The following is a 20,047-nucleotide window of genomic DNA, read 5'->3' on the forward strand; positions in this document are numbered from 1 at the left end:
TAGCCCACTAGTATAGAATAAAATTTCACAATCAATCAACACAATTCAGTCTTTATGACAAATACTTAGCAATAAGATATAAAGTAAATCTTGATCATATTAAATGGAGCATCTATCGCACAGATGGGCCCCGATTTCGGCAGTAAACATTCGCAAACGGACTTTAATCTCGGTCATAAAAGTAATCCCCACATAAAGTTACGCGAGGATGGACAACATAAGGGAAGGATTTTCTCGCACGAAGATTTTACAGTAATTAAGATAAAACGCCAGGAGTTTTATACGTAACTAGCGGCCCGCCCGCGGCTTCGCCTGCGTGAACTACGTTATTATTAATTTCTGTCTCCATGAGTACCTACGTCCTATAAGGGACGTCCATGCAAAATTTGAGACTCTTAGCATTTGTAGTAACGAAGTTTCATATAAACTTTCAACCCCAAAAACGACCCCTTAGAAGTCGAATATTGCAAATACCCGTCTTAGCGAGCACCTACGTCCTATAAATAACTCCTATGCAAAATTTGAGATTCCTAGCACATGCAGTTTCTGAGATTTCGTGATGAGTGAGTGACCTTTCGATTTTATATATATAGATACAACACTAGTCGTTTTTCAACACAGTTAATCCTCTAGTATGCAATAAAGCTGCTAAAGTATTTGTGTTTCAGGCGAAATTACCCATATTGAAAATACCCTTCAGCTAACAGCCGACTAAAGGCTTATTTAAACATCCCTGTATGCGGACGTGCCGCGCGCGTTCTTCTATAACCTAAGTAACTGCTTACATTAAATTCCACATTGTTATTGAGTAGAGTGGCCTTCGACTTAATAAAATTAGAATAGATACACTGTACACTTTATAAGTATAACAATCTGTTGTTTTTGTGTTTATTTTAACTTTCGTTCGGAAAATATTTGATATTAAAATTGATTCTACGCTTGAAATAATAAATTTTACTGCCTTTAATGAATTATTTCATTTGTAAACTTACTTTATAGCTTCAGTTTACAATTAATATATGCAAAAGATAAATTAATCACGCAAAACAAAATATTAATATTAAATGGTTATCTAATATTTGTTTAATTGATTCGTATTCGTATCTCAACTGCTAATAGGTTTTTAAATTAACTTTTTGACTTGCGTAAAATTTGATATATTGACATTTCAACGAAACGAGAAAAAGGGTTGGAAAAAGATCATCTATCACGGCTCTGTCAACAGTGCTTGCCGTCGATGCCGCAAAAACAATTAGTAGGTCAATATTTATTTGATTGCCCAAACACCGAGGCTTGGGAGGAACGTGACTGCAATATCTTTTTGTCTGTTTGTAAAATCTTTACAAAAACATTATTTGTAATAAACATATCGTACATTAATACATACGAGGCTGTCGTAGTGCAGGGGCACAAGCACAAGGGGGTTGTGAGTTCGATTCCTCGACTCGACTCGGGGTTAATTATTATTTATTTCATAAATTATTATTTTTTCATTTTTTCGCACTGGTACCAAGGCAGAGCGGGTGCTTAGTTCCGCCACTCAAAAGTGTATGTCTTAGTATTAGGTTCCCTCTGCCTACTCAGCTTTATTCGGGATACGAAGTGAGCCTGCAAAAATAGTTTTTTGAATTTGAATTTTTGAATTAAAAAAATTTGAATTTGAATTTGAATTCGAACCCGCTTTTAGACAAGGGCGAGGATGATCGCATGAAGAGCAAACTTTCTAAGTTTGATTTTTTTACATATTTTAAATATATCGAATAATCCTAAATAAATAAATACGATTAAATTTAGGAAAGTAAATACACAAACTTAATTTACCTAATAACGTATAAAGCGATCTCACTGCCCCTAATCACATCATATAAAATAAAAATGTAAAGGCAAACAAAGTCACTGACGCATTTTCATTTGGCCCTCTTGCTAGCAAAAGGAAAAAAATCCTTAAACAATTTCCACTTGTGTGGAAGGAATGTTAATTGTGCTCTTTCACTTAAAAACTCCTGACCGCTCCCATGTTAAAGTTAGCGAATACGTAACTTCAAAAAAAAGAAAAAAAAAGAAAAACAATTCTCGCATACTTAAGTGTTGCCTAACATCTTTTTACTTTGAAAATATTTGTGTAATTGTGCGGGCTCTCTCAAATTTACTTTTACACTTAACAAATGTAACGAGTACATCCCTCGCTGTGCAAATATAGAGGGAACCTTTTTATGTCGCGTTGTTGTAGGAACCTAAGCAAATACCGTATGGGCGGGAGAGATGAGCAATCTGTCTCGTGGCTCAGTCAATACAAATACGTACATATGAGGCTTAAATGTACTACCATATTTTACTCGTATATGGAAATGTTCTATATTACTGTTGATAAAAAGTTGGCCTTTTTTAAAGGAAGAGCAAAGAATTTTCGCTCGCAGCAGTGCATGTTGAATGGTATTTATATCCTACATTGACATGCATGATATTATACTTTAAATATATATTTTATAATATAAGTAAAACGTATATAGAAAACAGAATTATATAAATGTTAATTTCAATGATTATGTAATACAAATAAAACCTCTATATTAAAAAATATATGCCAACTTTTATTTGTTTACCAAACCAAACAACTTATACTATAGAAGTTAAAGGTAATGTAAAACACGTTATTAGGGTCCAACTAAACATTTAGAAGTCTCATGAAGATGTCGCGGTCACATTCCTCTCCTTCACAAATGCCGACATTCCTTAACGAAATTCCACGTCCATGTTAATGTCACTGTACAGTCCAGCAACGAAGGTAAATAACTTATTAACAGTCACTTGTCCTTTGCACTAAAACGTTTACGTGACAAGTCTTATTAAATTAATAATTAACGCTCAAAGAAAAATAATTCAATTTAGGACTATTGTAAATACGAACGTCCCTTAGTTTCATTCGATAGCCCAATAGTCAGTCAGTCCATTCAAATTTCATTCAATAGCCCTAGTTTAGATTTCCACATTTTCCATAGTTCGTGTGCATTAACCAGCGATCATTTAAAAATATTTAAATGTTTCAGTATGATGCATCATATAAATTCATTCATTTAAATATTTTTTGTATTGGATCTGTGTTCCCAATAACCGTGTATAAAAAATAAAACTAAATAAATTCACAACTAGACTAAAATATAAGCATTTTGATAATGGGAAAATAATTTAAACAGACTAACGCTGTGCTAGTAATAGCAGATGTCATAAGCTAGTACCATACGTCATGTTAGTTGAAATGTAGTATTTTTATTTATTCTCATAATAATATTTTTAAAACGTTAGTTTTATTTTAGTTTTAATGTATAAAAATATACCTATGTATATTATATAATATTGACTAGTGGACCCGAACGCGGCTACGCCCGCTTGTACTATACGAATATTTATCCTATCCTATTCTATATCTTATAAAACAAAGTCGCTTTTTGTGTCTGTCTGAACTTTCTAACTCTTCTTCTTCTAAACCACCAAACGGATTCGGATGCGGTTTTTACCATTAGGTCGAGTATTTCTCAGGGAAGGTTTATATATAGTTTATTATTTGTACATTCTTATGTAAATTAACATAAATACGATAAATGTGTATAAAGTCCTACCCGCTGAGACACTTTGGCGCATGCGCTGCTTTAATGGTAAGTACTACATGAAAATAATGTACTGGAGTATTGTTCCTCTTAATAAGATCTGCAAAAAAGTCCGCGATGGCATATTCGTATCTTTTAAGAATAACGTGTAGTGATCATATTTCTGTCTAAAAATAGTAATTTCAATATTTTTTTTATTGTGAGGGATATTTCTCCATAATGGTATCAATCCTTATCCTTTAAAATACTTTATTAATTTTCTACGTTAAACGAAGATAAAAATTGCTTTTTCAACTATTTCGAAATTGCGAATAGTTTTAGAGAAAAACGCATTTAATTATTGACACATCACGCCGTTCACACATCAACTGTATCGAGGCAAGTTTCACTTATCCCTTACTCTCAGCATATAAATAAGTATATTAGTTACGTTGGCCATTTAATGTAGATCAAAACTGTCTTTTCTGTTTTTCATTTTAATAAGTACTTTAAAAGTTGTTACAATATCAAAAAATCCTTGCTGCGAAACGCGCCTCGCGACGTTATGCTTATACAAGCGAGTCCGCCGCGCCCGCCTGCCTTACACGTATCGGTGGTTCAGTGGTAGAATGCTCGCCTGCCACGCGGGCAGCCCGGGTTCAATTCCCGGCCGATGCATTCTATTTAATTTTCGTCACAGGCAGCCACGTAGTGCTTGCTTTTCATCAGGGATAGAATACCCTCTTCAGCATTAACCACAAGCAACGAAGATTTAGATGCCAATGTCATTTAACTATCTAAAAGTAGTAATTTAAATATATTTTAATAAGTACTTGACAAGATTAGTAGCACAGATTTAAAATTACGGTACCTACTAAAAAATCCTTGCTGTGTAAAACAATTGGGAAATCCTTATTGAAACTACGAATGCGGGTTGCATTAGGGTTTAATTAATTTTCATATTATCTTAAGTGCTTCACAAACATACATTATATGAATAATCCAGTAGTAAAAGCGGGCGAAGCCGCAATAGGGTCGCTAGTTAAATATATTTATGATATTTTTTAATAGAGAGATGCGTTAAGCAAGCTCATTTTGTGTGACGTTTTCTAACAACAAACTTTGCAAATCGTTGCTTAGCAACGGTCGCATAGCGACGATTGTTATTAACATGGCAGAATAAATTGCATGTCAAGTATTTTAATATATTGGTATATATCGATAATATTACAAATATGAGAAAAAAAAGCATCCCTAGACCGTCAAGTATCTCTATATGAGTATTTTATCAGACAGAGTTACTTTCGAATTTATAATATATTCTACAGCCAACAGTTGATTAAAATGAAATAAACACAAACAAGACAATTCTGAAGGTTAAGTTAATAAATGTGAAATATAAATAAAATTTATGAATAAACAAGGAATTACAGAAACCACATTTTGGAAGAATATTTAACATGTTCCAGATTCTCAGAATAAAATATTTCGTAACTCGAAATATACGCATAAATTAAAACATTCTCTGTCAGCATAACTTTGAATAACATAAAATTAAACGAAACTGTTATTGCTCAATTAGTTGTTAGCTTAATTTTCAGAACTTTCACAAGAGTAATTAATAATGAAATATATAAATATTTAACTCAGAACTTAATTATTTTACATCCCTTTCTATGTTTATTTATAAAATGTAAACAAAATGTCTTTTAATATTAAGACTAATTGTATTTCTCGATTTTCGATAATTTCGCATATAAAAAAGTATAAGCTTATTTGATCATTTTATATTATTAATCTATTATAAACAAATATCCTTGCTATATACATAGATGTAAGTATATAAAATAAATGTTTATTGCGTGATTCAATAAAAGTAATTAAAAAAATTAATGTGAATCGTTGATAACGCAATTTAATCGGGATTCGACACTTGAACGCAAGCTGTCGAGCGGAATCGATTGCATAAATTTAAAATTTAGCTACAATATCGAAATCCGACAAGCTTTTATTAAATGTAGGGACTTTTTTATATTTTTACATTCATATTATACTCTCTCTCTCTCTCTCTCTCTCTCTAGACCATTATTAGTCCCATCTGATGGTGGGGTCTGCTTTCCTCGTCTTTTGCCTCCACTTCGCTCGACTGAACGCATCGTCAGCGTAAACGTTGCAGGCGTTCATGTCTCTCTTAATGATATCTGCCCATCTCTTCTTCAGTTTTGCTCTTTTTCTGGACCCAGAGATGTTCAGACATTCATATTATACTCACACATAAGTAAATATACAAAAAAAATATAATAGGTAAAACGTCCCCGTCAAAAAAAACAAATGAACTTTAAACTTATCTTTCTCTGCTAAATTACTTTTTAAAACAACAACAATAAATAGAGATATTTTACTATTACTTTAACATTACTATTACGAAGATTGTTTTCTAAAGAAGGTATAACGAAATGACAGTAGTGCCCGATATCAGTCAATTACATTACGCACTTGCAATTTAAATAAAAGGTTGCTGTGAGAACTGCTGAAAAGTTTTTTTTATTTTTGCTTTTAGTGAAATAGAATGCCAGCACGTAAATGTAAAAGGAAAAAGGTGGCATATTAAGGAAACGTATTGTACATGTTAAAGAAAATGTTACGAATTCGATATAAGCAGCTTACGAGAAAGCCTACCGATATCTTAGGTTTATTCAAAGTGGCTGCCTAATGTATGTAGTTTTTGTTTGTCATAAAAACAAAAATAATAACCTAAATGCATAGATTTTTTCTTATATAGATTTTCTTAAAATGGTAATTCAATTGATAATAACGTTCTGTATATACGCTTGTCTTTTTCTATGTGAAAAATTATTTGTTTTCGTCTTTTAAAACACGAAATTCGAAATAAAAATGAAAAACTTAGTAGTACAAAGCTCTCTTGGATGAAAGCTAGTATTTTTTTATATCAGTCAACTTGTAAATATGTACCTAGATTATATCTAATCGACGTAAGGTTTAATAAAATTTATTTATTTTAAATTAAATTAAAAAGTAAATAACTATATAGATACATATAACATTAATGATTTCTTATTAGGAAAAACATATTCCTAAAAGACATTATCACTATTTTACGGAAGTTTAAAACAAAGTGCAGGAAAACGTATTGTAACCTATCTATTCCCAATCCTTAGTCTGGTGAGTTAAGATAAACAATGACATCTGCCTCCTAAATGCTGATCAAGTTGTATGTAATTAACTAAGTGCTCGTGAGCTCGACTCCCCCCAGGGAAATACTAAAATTACTAACCCATATTCCTAAAAGCCCATACATCCGCTGCGAAATAATTAAATTTTAAAACAGTCACAAGAAATGTAAACCGCTCTCCGATTCCGCGTATTGACAATAAACAATGTTGAAAAATATTTATCTGTAGTTATTTAGAATGCAAGAATTATAAACGTAGAGCTAACCTTCTAAAAAATAAAAAAACGATGTATGACTAAGGTGCAATTTTCAAAACTTTTCTTTTTTCAGCTTCTCGTCGTATCCCGCACTCAGCAAGGTAAACAGAGTGATAGGGAATATTGTTTTAAGAGATTTTATTCCACCAAATTCTGGAGTCATTGCGTATTGTATGGCGGAACTCAAGACCGCGTTTTACCTCGACACCAGAGCCAAGAAGTCAAAATATTACACATTTCATTTCTTCGAGTATGCTTATTGTTTCAATACAAACAGCTTCTTCCACTATTTTTCAATATTACTCTCCATTTCAATTTGTTTTCCAATTAACACACTGTTTTTATTAATTTTATTTTTTTAAAACATAAAATCTTATTTACAATACTAAAAATACGAAATACTATCGTCTTTTCTATAGTATAACCACAAAACCAATTCAAACAGCACTACCATATATTTACAAAATAAATTCCCATTCCATACCTGACTCTTCATAGGGTCCGTGTTTATTTGGCACATGTACGTGCCGGAATCCTTGGGCTCCACGCTGGCGATGTACAGCTTCCACGTGTTGTGGCCGTTGTGTGTCACCGATATCCTCGGGTTGATCGTCACCATGTGAGTGTGGATCGCTAGTATTGTCTTCGTATCCGATTTTATCCACGCCACCTATGTAATGTTATATTTTATATAAATATTTCTTATCTTCTTCTTAACTTAATTTACTTTAAAAAATGGTTAAAGAATATTGCAAATATAATTCTCTTTTCTTTTTAATTATGACTTTAGATACCAATTAGGATGATAATTTTTAAAAACTATGTTTTATTGATCGGGTAAAACGGAAAGGTAAACGGAAAGTTGAGAGGTAAACGGTTCTAAGGTCTGGGCAACGTCCCCTCGAAGCAAAACATAAAGTAATATTATTAATAATGTAAAATAAAATAGTTTTTCTGTGTATAGAAATAAAATTTATAAAAATAAAAATATTTTCATCGAAACACCTACATATTTGAAGGCAATTTTTATTACGATATAAAAATGAATCTGAATTAATTTTCATTAAATTTTAATTCTTGTTCCATTACTTTTAAGCCAGCTGAGCACAATTTACTTTACAAATGATTAATTATTATCTATGAATTCAACGATTATTAAATAGCTTTTTAGGTACAAATTAATATTTGTATTATAATTTTAAAATTTCTACTTATTTCTTTAAAATTGAAAATTGTATTTATCTTTTAAAATGTATGAAATTTCAAATCATATTTATTTATATAAAACCACTATCAATCAAAGTAATTGTCGCTGTTATATAGTTCAAGTTTAGCTTTTGTTTGATCGATAGTCATTGAGTCTCCTTCTCTCACGCTTAATGGTATTGGATTATACCATGTGAAATTTCAATAACAGTTTTGTTAATTATAATGATAGTTATAATTATTATTACTGTTAAAATATTATTTATAATTATTATTGCCCCCGATAAGGAATAGAACTCACAACCTGTCACGTTACAGCACTTACAATAGCCTCAAATTAATTAATTAAATATAATATATATATATATATGTTTACCTTAAAATTACTTAAATGATTTACAGTGCACGTAAAATGGATGTCACGTCCCTGTGCTATCGTGATATTCTCCAATGGCGAAAGAAACTCTGGCTCCACCTCACTGTACCCTGACCCCTGCAGCTGACCTGCAATACAAACGTTAAATTATCACTTTAATTTCAGAGTACCGCCTGCAGTATGCTCGTGTTAGGGTAGTTGACCTGTGAATATAGCTTAAGATATAGCATCCATTTAAAAAATATATTTTCTTATGTTCTTTAAATAATAGGAAGTTAAGTTCTTACTTAATATTTTTATCAAAATGTGTAATAACGTATCCTTATAAGCCACGTGAGCTATGATTTTTAAAATCAATATTATACTGAATTTAATTAAGTCGAAATTATATTTTTATCCAATGTACTCGTAGACTTTAAGCTACTTCGTGTATGATTATTAAGGTATGTAAATATATAGTCTGGCTAAAGATATTTTGTAGTGTAATTGTGGACTACAATCTTAACAATATTCAATTGCTTCTGTTGTAGGAAAGGGGAGAGCAAATTGAATTGGTGTTAATTTAGATCTAATGTGAATTTAGGTATCGGTTTCGGTCTAAGTTTTCTCTTCCCGTATAATATACTAAAATGTAAAATAAAATAGAGAACAATAAAATGATTGTTTGTTAATTTTTAAATATAAAACAAAATTTATCTTTAAAAAGAACAAATTGAACACAATAAATTTTAAAAATTATAAATAAAAAATCAGCTTCACGCTGTATCCCACACACAGCATAGTAGGCAGAGGGAACCTAGTGTTAAGACACTCCCTTCCCCACTTTCTGCCTAATTCTGAAGCTAGAAAATCATGTGCATAGTTAACCCCATCTACGACAAATGATGTAATCATTATTTATATAAAAATACTAGTGAGCCCGGACGCGGCTACGCCCGCGAAAATATAAGCCTAAATAATTAAAATAAGTTAAAAAATAATAATAAGTGGAGATTTATTATTAGAAAAAATATCTAAGTAACCGAAATGAACAAACAAAAGAAGTAAAAGTAACTAAAGGAAATTCTTAATATTAGATAAAGTACCTAAAGTTTGCCGTGCGCGCGTACCCAACATTTTTCTATATTAAATAATTATTAATTTTTGCGAACAATATTAAATAAAATCCCAAATGATTAAAATTACGATATTTTAAATGTATAACATCGGTATAGATAACCGAACTGAGATAACTTAATTATAAGCAGAAAATAATTACATAAAAAATAATAGTAATTCGAAAATCTATAAAAATTTACAAAATCATAAGCCCGTTCGCATCGGTCATACTCATACTATACCGCCCGAAGGCTAGGTCATTTGGAATCAGTGACATCTTAATTATTTATTAGAATGTTACACAGTAAACTATAATTTCCATCTAGATGAAATGCTAAAAGTGACTATTATATTTATTTTCATAAGGATGAATATCAAATTATAGAAATCATCTAATTTTTGTTAATGTATACAAATCTATATCGGCGCGCGCCATGTATGCATTAAGCAAACTCACTTTGGGTGACGTTTTCTTAAAACAACAAACTTTGCAAGCCGTTGCTTAGCAACGCGTAGCGACGATTGTTATTAACATGGCGGAATAAATTCCTTGTCAAATTAATTATTTTAATATATTGGTATATAACGAAAATATTACAAATATGAGAAAAAAAAAAGTATCCTATGTTCATCCCGGGACCCTCAAATATCTCTATATGAGTATTTTATCACAATTAAATTAGCGGTTTGGCCCTGATTGCGTAAAAGACAGACAGACAGACAGACAGACAGAGTTACTTTCGAATTTATAATATAGGTATGGATACATAAATTTAAATACAATTTTACGAAAAACAAGAAAGTAAAAAGTAGAAGTTTAAATTTCCTTATTATTTTTGCTAACCGAAGAGTAACTTTCAGATTAAAAGAAAACTTGCTTCTTTTATAAGATTTAGCTCAAATCTATCCGCTCCGGAACAATTACCAGAATGAATGAATCAGCTTTATTTTCCACAGCCAAATTCAAACAAAAGGAGTACAGGTTGAATTGGCCTTTGAAATCAGTTTAAATCGGGTCAGACTCGGACAAACAAAAGTAAATTGCTAACGCTACAATATTAACGATTCCGGCTATAATCGTTAATTTACTTTTGCTAAATAAAATCAAATGACAGTTTTAATATAAATTAATTAATAAAAGTAATAAATTTTATAAATGTAAAAACTTTTACTGCGTTACTGTAAAAAAAATAAATTACATTTACAAACTCATCCATATACATTTTGAACTTTAGATATTTTTTAATTAAGTAACTGTAAATAAACTGCAATGCAACGAGGCCGGTCGTGGCGTAGTTGTACAAGTCAGTCAGTTCCGTCCCACTCGTTGAAGAAAATATTTATGGTGAATTATATTTCCATGGTCTCGCTCTAGTGTTGAGGCAAACCGCAGTGTTGAGTTCCACCACTTAACACGAAATACCTCAAGAATTCGTCGGAAAATGGGGAGTGTCATGATACTAGGTTCCCTCTATCTACCCTCCTACATGAGAGATACAGTGTGAAGCTGAAAAAAAATTGTATCTATCGCATCGCCAACCAACACTTTAGTTTAACGAAAGCTCCAGTTTCCCGCGTACAGTAGGGTAGGCAGAGGGAACCTAGTGTTAAGACACTCCATTCCCCACGTTCCGCTGAATTGCGTGTTAAGTGGCGGAGCTCAACGCCGTGCTTTGCCTCGCTTGTCACCAGAGGAGAAAAAAAGAAATGGGAATATCAATTTAAGTAAATATTTATTTTCGTCGAGTGGGGATCGAACCCACAACCAATCGCTTTTACAGTCACACTGTGCCCCTGCGAAAGCTATACAAAAAAATGTTTCTTGCACCATACATACTCGTAAGTACATCAGAGATCAAAATGAACAGATAGCAATTAGTATCGACCGGCCGTTGTCCGAACACCCATGATTCGGTCTTCGGTCTTCGGCATTCGGCTTCGGCCTTCAGTGATTAGGCAGTTCGCTAAAAAGGGTCACACTAAATGTCCCATACTGTGACATCAAAACGATTAATGGCTTCGTGCGGGTTCCGGAGCTCCGAATATTTTCGTTCAATTCCTCTAATGCGGAACTGGGATTTTATTTTTTTATGTCTTTTTTCTACCAACCTCGATTCTAAATCTGGATGAATTAAAGAGTGATATATAATTTATCTGCTGGACGTTTCTGGGTGAAGCTTTGTAATGGATTAAAGTGCTGATTGTTTTATTTTGTAAACTAATTATATCTATACAATGGGGGCGCTTATTAAATAATGTTTTTTTTCTAATAATATAGGTCATTCAATATTTAAAATTATCTTTAAATTAGGAAAAATATATGAAATATATCTTTTTGCTTTCCTTTAAATTAAATAGAGCTAGAAGATGATGAGAAAACATTTTGTTATATATTTTCTTTATGTTTACTTAACGTAGATGGGAGCAAAGTGGCTGTAGATAGGCGTACATTGGCTGGTAATAAAATAAACTGAAGCACTCCCTCCGTCTGGAGCCCTGAAATGATAGGACGAGGATAAATCTTCCTCTCGCGACACCACATTGCAATATTGGTTTTAGATTTTATAACGTAAAACGCTTTACGACCTAAAAAGTATAAAACGAGATGGAAAAAATAAACAATTGTACGAGTATGTTTCTTTTATCTTTCACATAGTTTATTCGGAGCCTAATTCTGTTTTTCTTTTAATTTCTATTAATAATTAAAATTAATGATTTTAAGTCCATAAAACCAAAACCGGTCACTGGTTCGTATCAATTTCAGAACTGTATGCCAAATGTACATAAAAGAAGACAAATTTACATTTGCGGACGCATGCATTCAGTTTCTATGAAAAGAATTACAATTATAAGTTAGTAATGGTGTTTTTTCTATGAAATATCTTTAAGTTTTAACTTTTTGGATTTTTCCCTTGCCAAATTTCATAATTACTATTATTTGCTAGTCCACTGAAAGTTCTCTACCAACGGTTAAGGTTTCCCTTTTTCGTTTTGAGGTACGGAACCCTAAAAAAGTAATTAATACTGACATATCTATGTATAATAGACTAGCGGACGCGCGCAGCTTCGCTTGCGTATTTAAGAGTGAATTCTAATAACCCCTGAAACATGTGTTCAATGAAATATTTTTAAGTGTCTAAATTTCAAATTTTATAAAAATCGGTGGCGATTTAAAGATTTTTCCATACAAACTTTTAACCCCTTATTTGCACCCTTAGGGGAAGAATTCTAGAAAACGATGAAACACGTGTTCAATTAAATACTTATAAAAATCTAAATTTCAAATTTTATTAAAATCGGTGCCGATTTAAATTTTTTTCCATACAAACTTTGAACCCCTATTCCATCCCTTTAGGGATAAAATTTTTCAAAATCCCTTCTTAGTGGATGTCCAGATTACGAAAGTAAACTTTTGTCCAAATTTAACGTTTCTACCATCAGCGGTTACGGCTGTGCGTGCGTCTTACCTCAGTCAGTGAGGACAAGTCCTTTTATATATATAGAAGATATACCAGGATTATATACGAATAGTAAATGCAACTATGAATGTATGATATCACGACTTGCGGTAAATAATTCACAACACAGCGAGAATCAACGGTCGGTTAAGGGATTAATAGATGCGGGCACTATAATGCTACCAGATCCACCGCAGCCCGATCGCGCATTAATATCATGCGAACAGATAAAATTGTAATTAAATGCTTAAATACGTACTATGCGTGTTAATTATTATATAAATTATTTTTAAATTGAACAGTTTCGACAGAGTGTGTGCTGATATTTTACTCGAATTATCATCTCGTTTAAATTATAGACTTAAACGAGATGAAAATTGAATTGTATTGATATAATGATTTATTTAAATACATTTAATTTCTAAAGACCAGTCGTGGCAGGGGTGGAAAGTGTGATTGTAAACGGGACAAGTCGTGGGTTCGATGCCACTCGAGGAAATTAAATATTAAATATTTTTTTTTATTTCTTCGCTCTGGCGTCGAGGCCGCGGCCGCAAGCGCGGCGTTAAGTTCCGCCACTTTACGCGCAATACCTTCCAAATTCGGCGAAAAGTCGGAAACGGAGAGTCTCATCACTACGTTCCCTCTATCCGCTGTATGCGAGGTACAGCGTGACGTTAAAAAACGATAAGTGTTTCATTTAGATTCTGTACTAAGTATTTTATTTAATTGGGACGCATTTCAACTGTAGGGCTTAAGTTCTAATTAAGAAGAATACTTACGTAACTATGGTGTTTAAATCATGTTTGGCGTTAGGGTTCGCTACTGTATTGTCTTCGTTCGACAAATTGGTCAAATGGTAAAAAATTTGTAAAAATGCTTTACTGTAGAAAAAAAATATAATAAAAACCTTTTGTACCGGACGGGCGGAACTCAAGTGAATGAGCCGCTGACGCCCTGCACACTATAGGTTCCAGATCATGGGAACACGGAGTATGCTGAGACCCCAAGACGTTCTTGTGAGTCGTTCTTGTGAGACGTTCTTGTGAGTCGTTCTTGTGAGACGTTCTTGTGAGACGTTCTTGTGAGACGTTCTTGTGAGACGTTCTTGGGAGTCCTTCTTGTGAGACGTTCTTGTGAGACGTTCTTGCTATACATTGAAACAAGATACTGAAACAGGATGTTGAAACAGGATATTGAAACAAGATGTTGATCACTGTATAACGGTCGGTGACTGTCGGCTCTATTCGTGTCTTGTTCCGATTCTATCTTCTTCCTGTTGTGCTCACCGTTGATTGCCGACTGACTCTGTCTCGCCCGACGCGCACCTCCGTTGCGCGGAGCTAAACGGTAACGAGAGCCGCGAGCCACCGAGCCGTTTTATCTTTATTTACAACAATATTTTTACTATGAATATCACACATTTACATTTATATTTTAATAACTAAAAATCGGATGTTTTTACAATTTATACATATTAAAAGAACATAAAAATATCTATCTATCTATGTATAAAACATTATACTATTTAAGTATTATCTATTATTAAATTACGAAAAATGCTGTTACGATGACGAATTTTACATGAGTTTTTACAATGAAAATTCTCTCTAAAATTAATTACACACATTAGGAATATACAAATCTGTTATTTTGTTACAGAAAACTATGACAAACAATAATTAATAATAAAATTTACTATACGGAAGTTACTATTATATAAAAAGCGATTAATGCGGCAAATCATAGTACAACTATTCAAATACGATATAAAGTCGAAAATTATTATCTAAAACGGAACCCAAATCTATTTATATTTATTATTTAATGTAATTACTTATTTACAAAGGAAAAAACACTATTAATTTAGAAAAGACACTAATAATAACTTTCAAAATTACGAGAGTGGTATGACGTCACTTTTTGCCAAACTAAACAGTCTCTAACATGTTGTGACGAGTTCACAGCCGATGATGCGCGTCGGTTGTCGCGAACATTTCTCCCGCCGTGCAGAATCAGGTCTCGATGTGATGCTGCATCTTTCCCGCGGTGAGCGACGACGTCTTCTTACTTTGGAAGCGGAACGAGTTTTTTGGTTGGCCTTTTCAGAAGACCACCCTTAGTGCGTACTTCAACTATTCGCACTTGTCCATCTGCACCTGGATATACTTTTTCTATGCGTCCTCTTGGCCACGTATTTCTTGGAAGTTGTGAGTCGGCTATAAGTACCGGGTCACCTATTTCATAAGTAGGGCCTCGACCAAGAGGCTCCCGCCGGTGTTGAAGTTCAGGGAGATATTCGCGAACCCAGCGTCTCCAAAACATGTCCGCTAATATCTGTGAGCGTCTCCACTGCTTTTTGCTATCGATGTCGTCCTCACTAAATGTGCCAGGTACAGGTAGACGAGCTGAACCCCCAAGTAAAAAGTGATTGGGTGTTATAGATTCTTCGTCGTCATTGTTTACAGAAACATGTGTGAGGGGACGACTATTCACAGTATATTCTACTTCGCAGAGTAATGTAGCCAAAATTTCTTCTCGGGGATATCTCTCACGAAGAATAGTGTATAGAGCTGTTTTCACGCAGCGAACAAGACGTTCCCATGCGCCTCCCATGAATGGTGCAGATGGTGTTATGAAACGCCATGCGATGCCTCGACGACTGGCTTCTTCTTTGAATGCTTCTCGAAGTTCTTTGTCTGCTCCATGCATGTTTGTACCATTATCTGAGTAAATTTCGGAAGGACATCCTCGACGTGCAGCGAATCTTCGCAATGCAAGTATGGCAGAGTCTGCGCTTAGGCTGGCGGCGATTTCCAGGTGAACTGCTCTAGTGGTAAGACACGTGAAGAGTGCGACGTAACGTTTCACGTGTTGTCTGCCGACGACTACTGTGAGAGGGCCAAAATAATCTAAGCCGGTGTATGTAAATGGTCTTCGATGATGAGCGAGACGGGATTTAGGATGATCACCCGTAGAAGGCTGTGGGGGTTGTGCCTTGCGAATACGACACTTGAGGCACTGATGAACTATCCTTTTCACGGTGGGACGAAGACGAATTACCCAAAAATGTTGACGTACTTCATTTACTGTTATTTCGGTGCTGCTGTGGTGAAGACAACGGTGGGTCCAATCAATATATAACTGTGTGATGTAGTTATCTCCATCTAAGACTTGTGGTTTCTTTGTTTCGTCTTTTATTCCCTCGGCGGCGGCTATACGGCTGCGAAGAACGACAATGTCATCTCGGAGTTCTACGGGTAATGAATGAAGGCGACTTTGTTTGGCAATAGTCCTGTTGTATCTTAAGTCTGTGATATCTTCATTGAAAGATTCTTCTTGAGATGTTCGGATGAGAAGATTTTCTGCTTTTGTAATGTACTTCGAATCCAATATCAGAAAATTGTTGGAATCCATAGATTTCTTGCTATGTAGAGTAGTAGATTTCTTTTGCAATGTTTCTCTTCGTTTGTTCCACGTAGGATCTGATTCCATATTTCTACGTGTTCGCTTATAAAAGATCTTCTCTTTTTTATTTCTGCAAATATCTAAAAATTGCAAGACTCTAGCTGTGGCACGAAGTAGTCGCTCCCATTTTGAGAAGCGTTGTGGATCAGGAATTGCTTCACGTAATTTTGTCTTCAGCTGGAGTTCTTTAACGGTAAAAGTATGTTCTTCACCAGTATTATTTGACACGACCGGTTTTTCGATAGGCCAGGTACTCGGATTTTCTTTCAAGAAGGCAGGCCCGTGATACCATTCATGATCAGCTCCAAAATCAGATGGTACTTCTCTGGTGGCTATATCGGCGACATTGAGCTTAGAAGGTACCCAACGCCATTCTTCAACTTTGGTATATTCTTCAATGGCTGCTAGTCTATGTGCGACAAATGGCTTATAAGACCTGGCTCCATTTCTTATCCACGTCAGAACTGTCTTACTGTCTGTCCAAAAGATTTTGCATTCCGGCGCAATACGATGTTCTTTTATGACAGCTTCTGCTATGCGAACTCCCATGACGGCTGCTTGTAGTTCTAAACGAGGAATTGACATAACCTTGAGCGGGGCTACTTTCGCTTTAGCCATGATCATGTTGACTTGGACTTTTCCATCCGGAGCAACCACCCTCCAGTAGGCAGCTGCTGCGTAGGCTGTTTCACTGGCGTCGCTGAATATATGTAGTTGTACAGATGTGGCATCACTATAACCAGAGTAGCATCGAGGTAAGCTCACATTTTTCAATTTCTGAAGGTGTAGCATCCATTCTGCCCACTGCTTGGAAAGATCTTCATCCAGATGTTGATCCCAATCTATAATTCTTCGCCAAGATTCTTGAAGAATTTGTTTAGCACGAATAGTAACGGGTGAAGCGAAACCAAGTGGGTCATAGAGTGACATAACTATCTTCAGAGCTTCTCTCTTCGTAGGAGCTGTTTTCTTTAATAAACTGGGCGGTAATCTTGCTAGTTTTAAATTGAATCGTAATTCATCGGTTGACGGTCTCCACATTAAACCCAAAATCTTTTCTTCTTTGGTACCCAGGTTAATAGTTTCTGTCATATTTGATTGTTTTTCAAGTTCATTTATTATTTTCGGGATATTTGAAACCCACTTGCAGAGTTTGAAACAAGCTTCTCCGTGGATATGTTGGACCTTTTTGGAAGTTTCTATAGCTTCTTCTATACTTCGGAAACTGTCTAGGTAGTCATCCATATAGTGGTTGTGGATGATAGCTTCCACTGCTTCTGGATGCGTGTCGATGTACCTTTTTGCGTTCCAATCTTTAGCGAATATCGCGGTGCATGGTGAACTCGCAGCTCCAAATATAAGCGACGTCATGCGATATTCTTCAGGAGTTCCCTCCCGCCGGTGTCCTCTCCACAGGTAGCGAAGGGCATCCCTATCTTGAGGTCTTACTTTGACTTGCATAAACATTTCGGCTATGTCGGCTGATACAGCGAAAGCATGACGGCGAAATCTCATCATGACTCCAGGAAGCGATTGAAGAAGGTCTGGTCCAGTCAAGAGGAAATCGTTTAGTGACATACCTTTGGTTTTAGCAGCGGCGTCGTGAACAATGCGAAGCTTCTCTGGTTTAGCCGGGTTTTGCACGTCGAAGTGTGGCAGGTACCATGTTCTACCTGGAAAGATACTTTTAGGTGCCACCTCAGCGTAGCCCTTCTGGACGAGTGATTCCATTTGTTCGGTGTATCTCCTTTTCAGTTCAGGATCACGATCAATTTTTCTCTCTATTGATATGAGCCTCTTCAGCGCCGACTCATAATTATTAACCATGATGCTGTTCTCTGATTTCCATAAAAGTGTGGTTTCAACATGCCCATCTTGTAAACGGTGTGTGTGTTTCTTCAAAATGTTTTCAGCCTTTATTTCTGGATCAGAGTCTGGCCGACGCGGATTAATGATAAGAGATTCCAAGGCAAAGTAATCTCTCAGTTGTTCATCCATTCTATCTTCAATAGCAGTAACTTGATTGACGAAATGGATTTTCTGACCCAATGTCCTATTGTGCGCACCATGTAGCACCCACCCGAGCGACGTGAGTGAAGCGATTGGTTGGTTCTTCGGTCCTATACGGACATCTTCGGCGAGTAGTAAATTCCAATTGTCTTGACCAATTAGAATTTTAGGCGTGGCTGAGTCGTAGGTGAGCTGGTTCTTCAAATCTATTAGATGATCGCAGGCAGCTAAGTCTTCTTCACGAATTGTTTGCGGGGAAAGATTAAGATGCGGAACGGTACGAGCTGTAAAGCTAATCTTCTTTTTCTGTGAATTAGCAAGTGTCACGGTAACACGCCTTGATCCCGGCGTTTCAATAACTATATCCCCGATTGCTTCCATCTTTAAAGGATCCAGCCGTCCCTCAGCACCGACTTCCTTTGCCAAAGCTTCATCTATGAGAGATACAGTTGATCCGTCGTCTAATAGAGCGTATGCGGAGGTTTCTCCCGCCGGTCCATGAACTCTGACTGGTATGATTTTAAGATAAGCATGCGCCTTTGACGGTACCCATGCGTTGGCCACGGTTTCCTTTTCTTCTTGTTGATTTCGAATTTCTGATTTCTCCTTTTTATCATAGTGTAGTAATCGATGATGAGTACCGATGCATCCCTTAATATTGCACTTCTGTGGTTTACAGGAATGTCCTGATTGTCGGAACCGCAGGCATCTGAAGCACAGTCGGTGTTCTTTGGCGAGTTCCCATCTTTTATCTGAGTTGGCATCTTGAAATTTCTTGCAGCTAATACTGTGATGACCTTCTTTGTTACAAATTTTGCACGTACTTTTCACCATTCCATGAAATCTATTAGTTTTCCTTTCTTCGGTAGTATTGTGCGTTCTATGTATCACACGACGAGTAGGCTCTGAGTGCGGGATCTCTGTTGAATAAGGTGTGCGACATGCTGCTTGTTTGGTGAGAAACTCGCTGAAGTGCGTCAGGTCTGGTTTGAATATAGATGCTTGTTCCTCGTACCACCTGGTACATAACGACGATGGTAGCTTTTCACGAAGGGCCCTCGTTATATCTGGCGCAGTGATAAAGTTGTGTAAATCGAGGGCGCGAAACAGATTGACACTGCTTCTTACCTTACTGGCGAATGCATGTATCTCCTTTGGATTGTCAGCACAACGAGGTAGAGATCGAAGCTTGTCATATTCACTATATGCGATTGCATCTGGACGACCGAAATTCATTTCAAGCTCTTCTATGATGGCATCCGGTTTTGAATGAGCTATGAGTTGTGTGTCGACGACTTCCAATGCTTTTCCAGTTAGGCTTCTTCGAATTCTGGCTGTATTTTCAACTTCATTGAAGTATCCCTTAGTGTTTTCATATATGGCCCTGTATGATAGCC

General features: G+C 35.2%; 2 protein-coding genes across 2 annotated transcripts in view; one reads left to right on the plus strand and one right to left on the minus strand.

The window, feature by feature from the left end:
• Positions 1-20,047, plus strand: part of LOC146539934 (uncharacterized) — a 146,938-nt gene that overhangs the window by 51,817 nt on the left and 75,074 nt on the right. The gene's annotated exons all lie outside the window — the stretch shown is intronic.
• The window catches only part of LOC146539935 (lachesin-like), a 77,313-nt gene that overhangs the window by 26,281 nt on the left and 30,985 nt on the right, over positions 1-20,047 (minus strand). Inside the window, exons 3-4 of the mRNA XM_085207791.1 lie at positions 8,617-8,744; positions 7,519-7,704 (exon numbers count right to left, since the gene is read on the minus strand). Coding sequence (XP_085063917.1) covers positions 7,519-7,704; positions 8,617-8,744 — 314 coding nt within the window. The remainder of the gene's footprint in view (positions 1-7,518; positions 7,705-8,616; positions 8,745-20,047) is intronic.

The sequence above is a fragment of the Heliconius melpomene genome, chromosome 3, assembly GCF_056956725.1.
Source record: "Heliconius melpomene rosina isolate 202511_hmr_F chromosome 3, ASM5695672v1, whole genome shotgun sequence".
In the NCBI taxonomy this organism is placed as follows: domain Eukaryota; kingdom Metazoa; phylum Arthropoda; class Insecta; order Lepidoptera; family Nymphalidae; genus Heliconius; species Heliconius melpomene.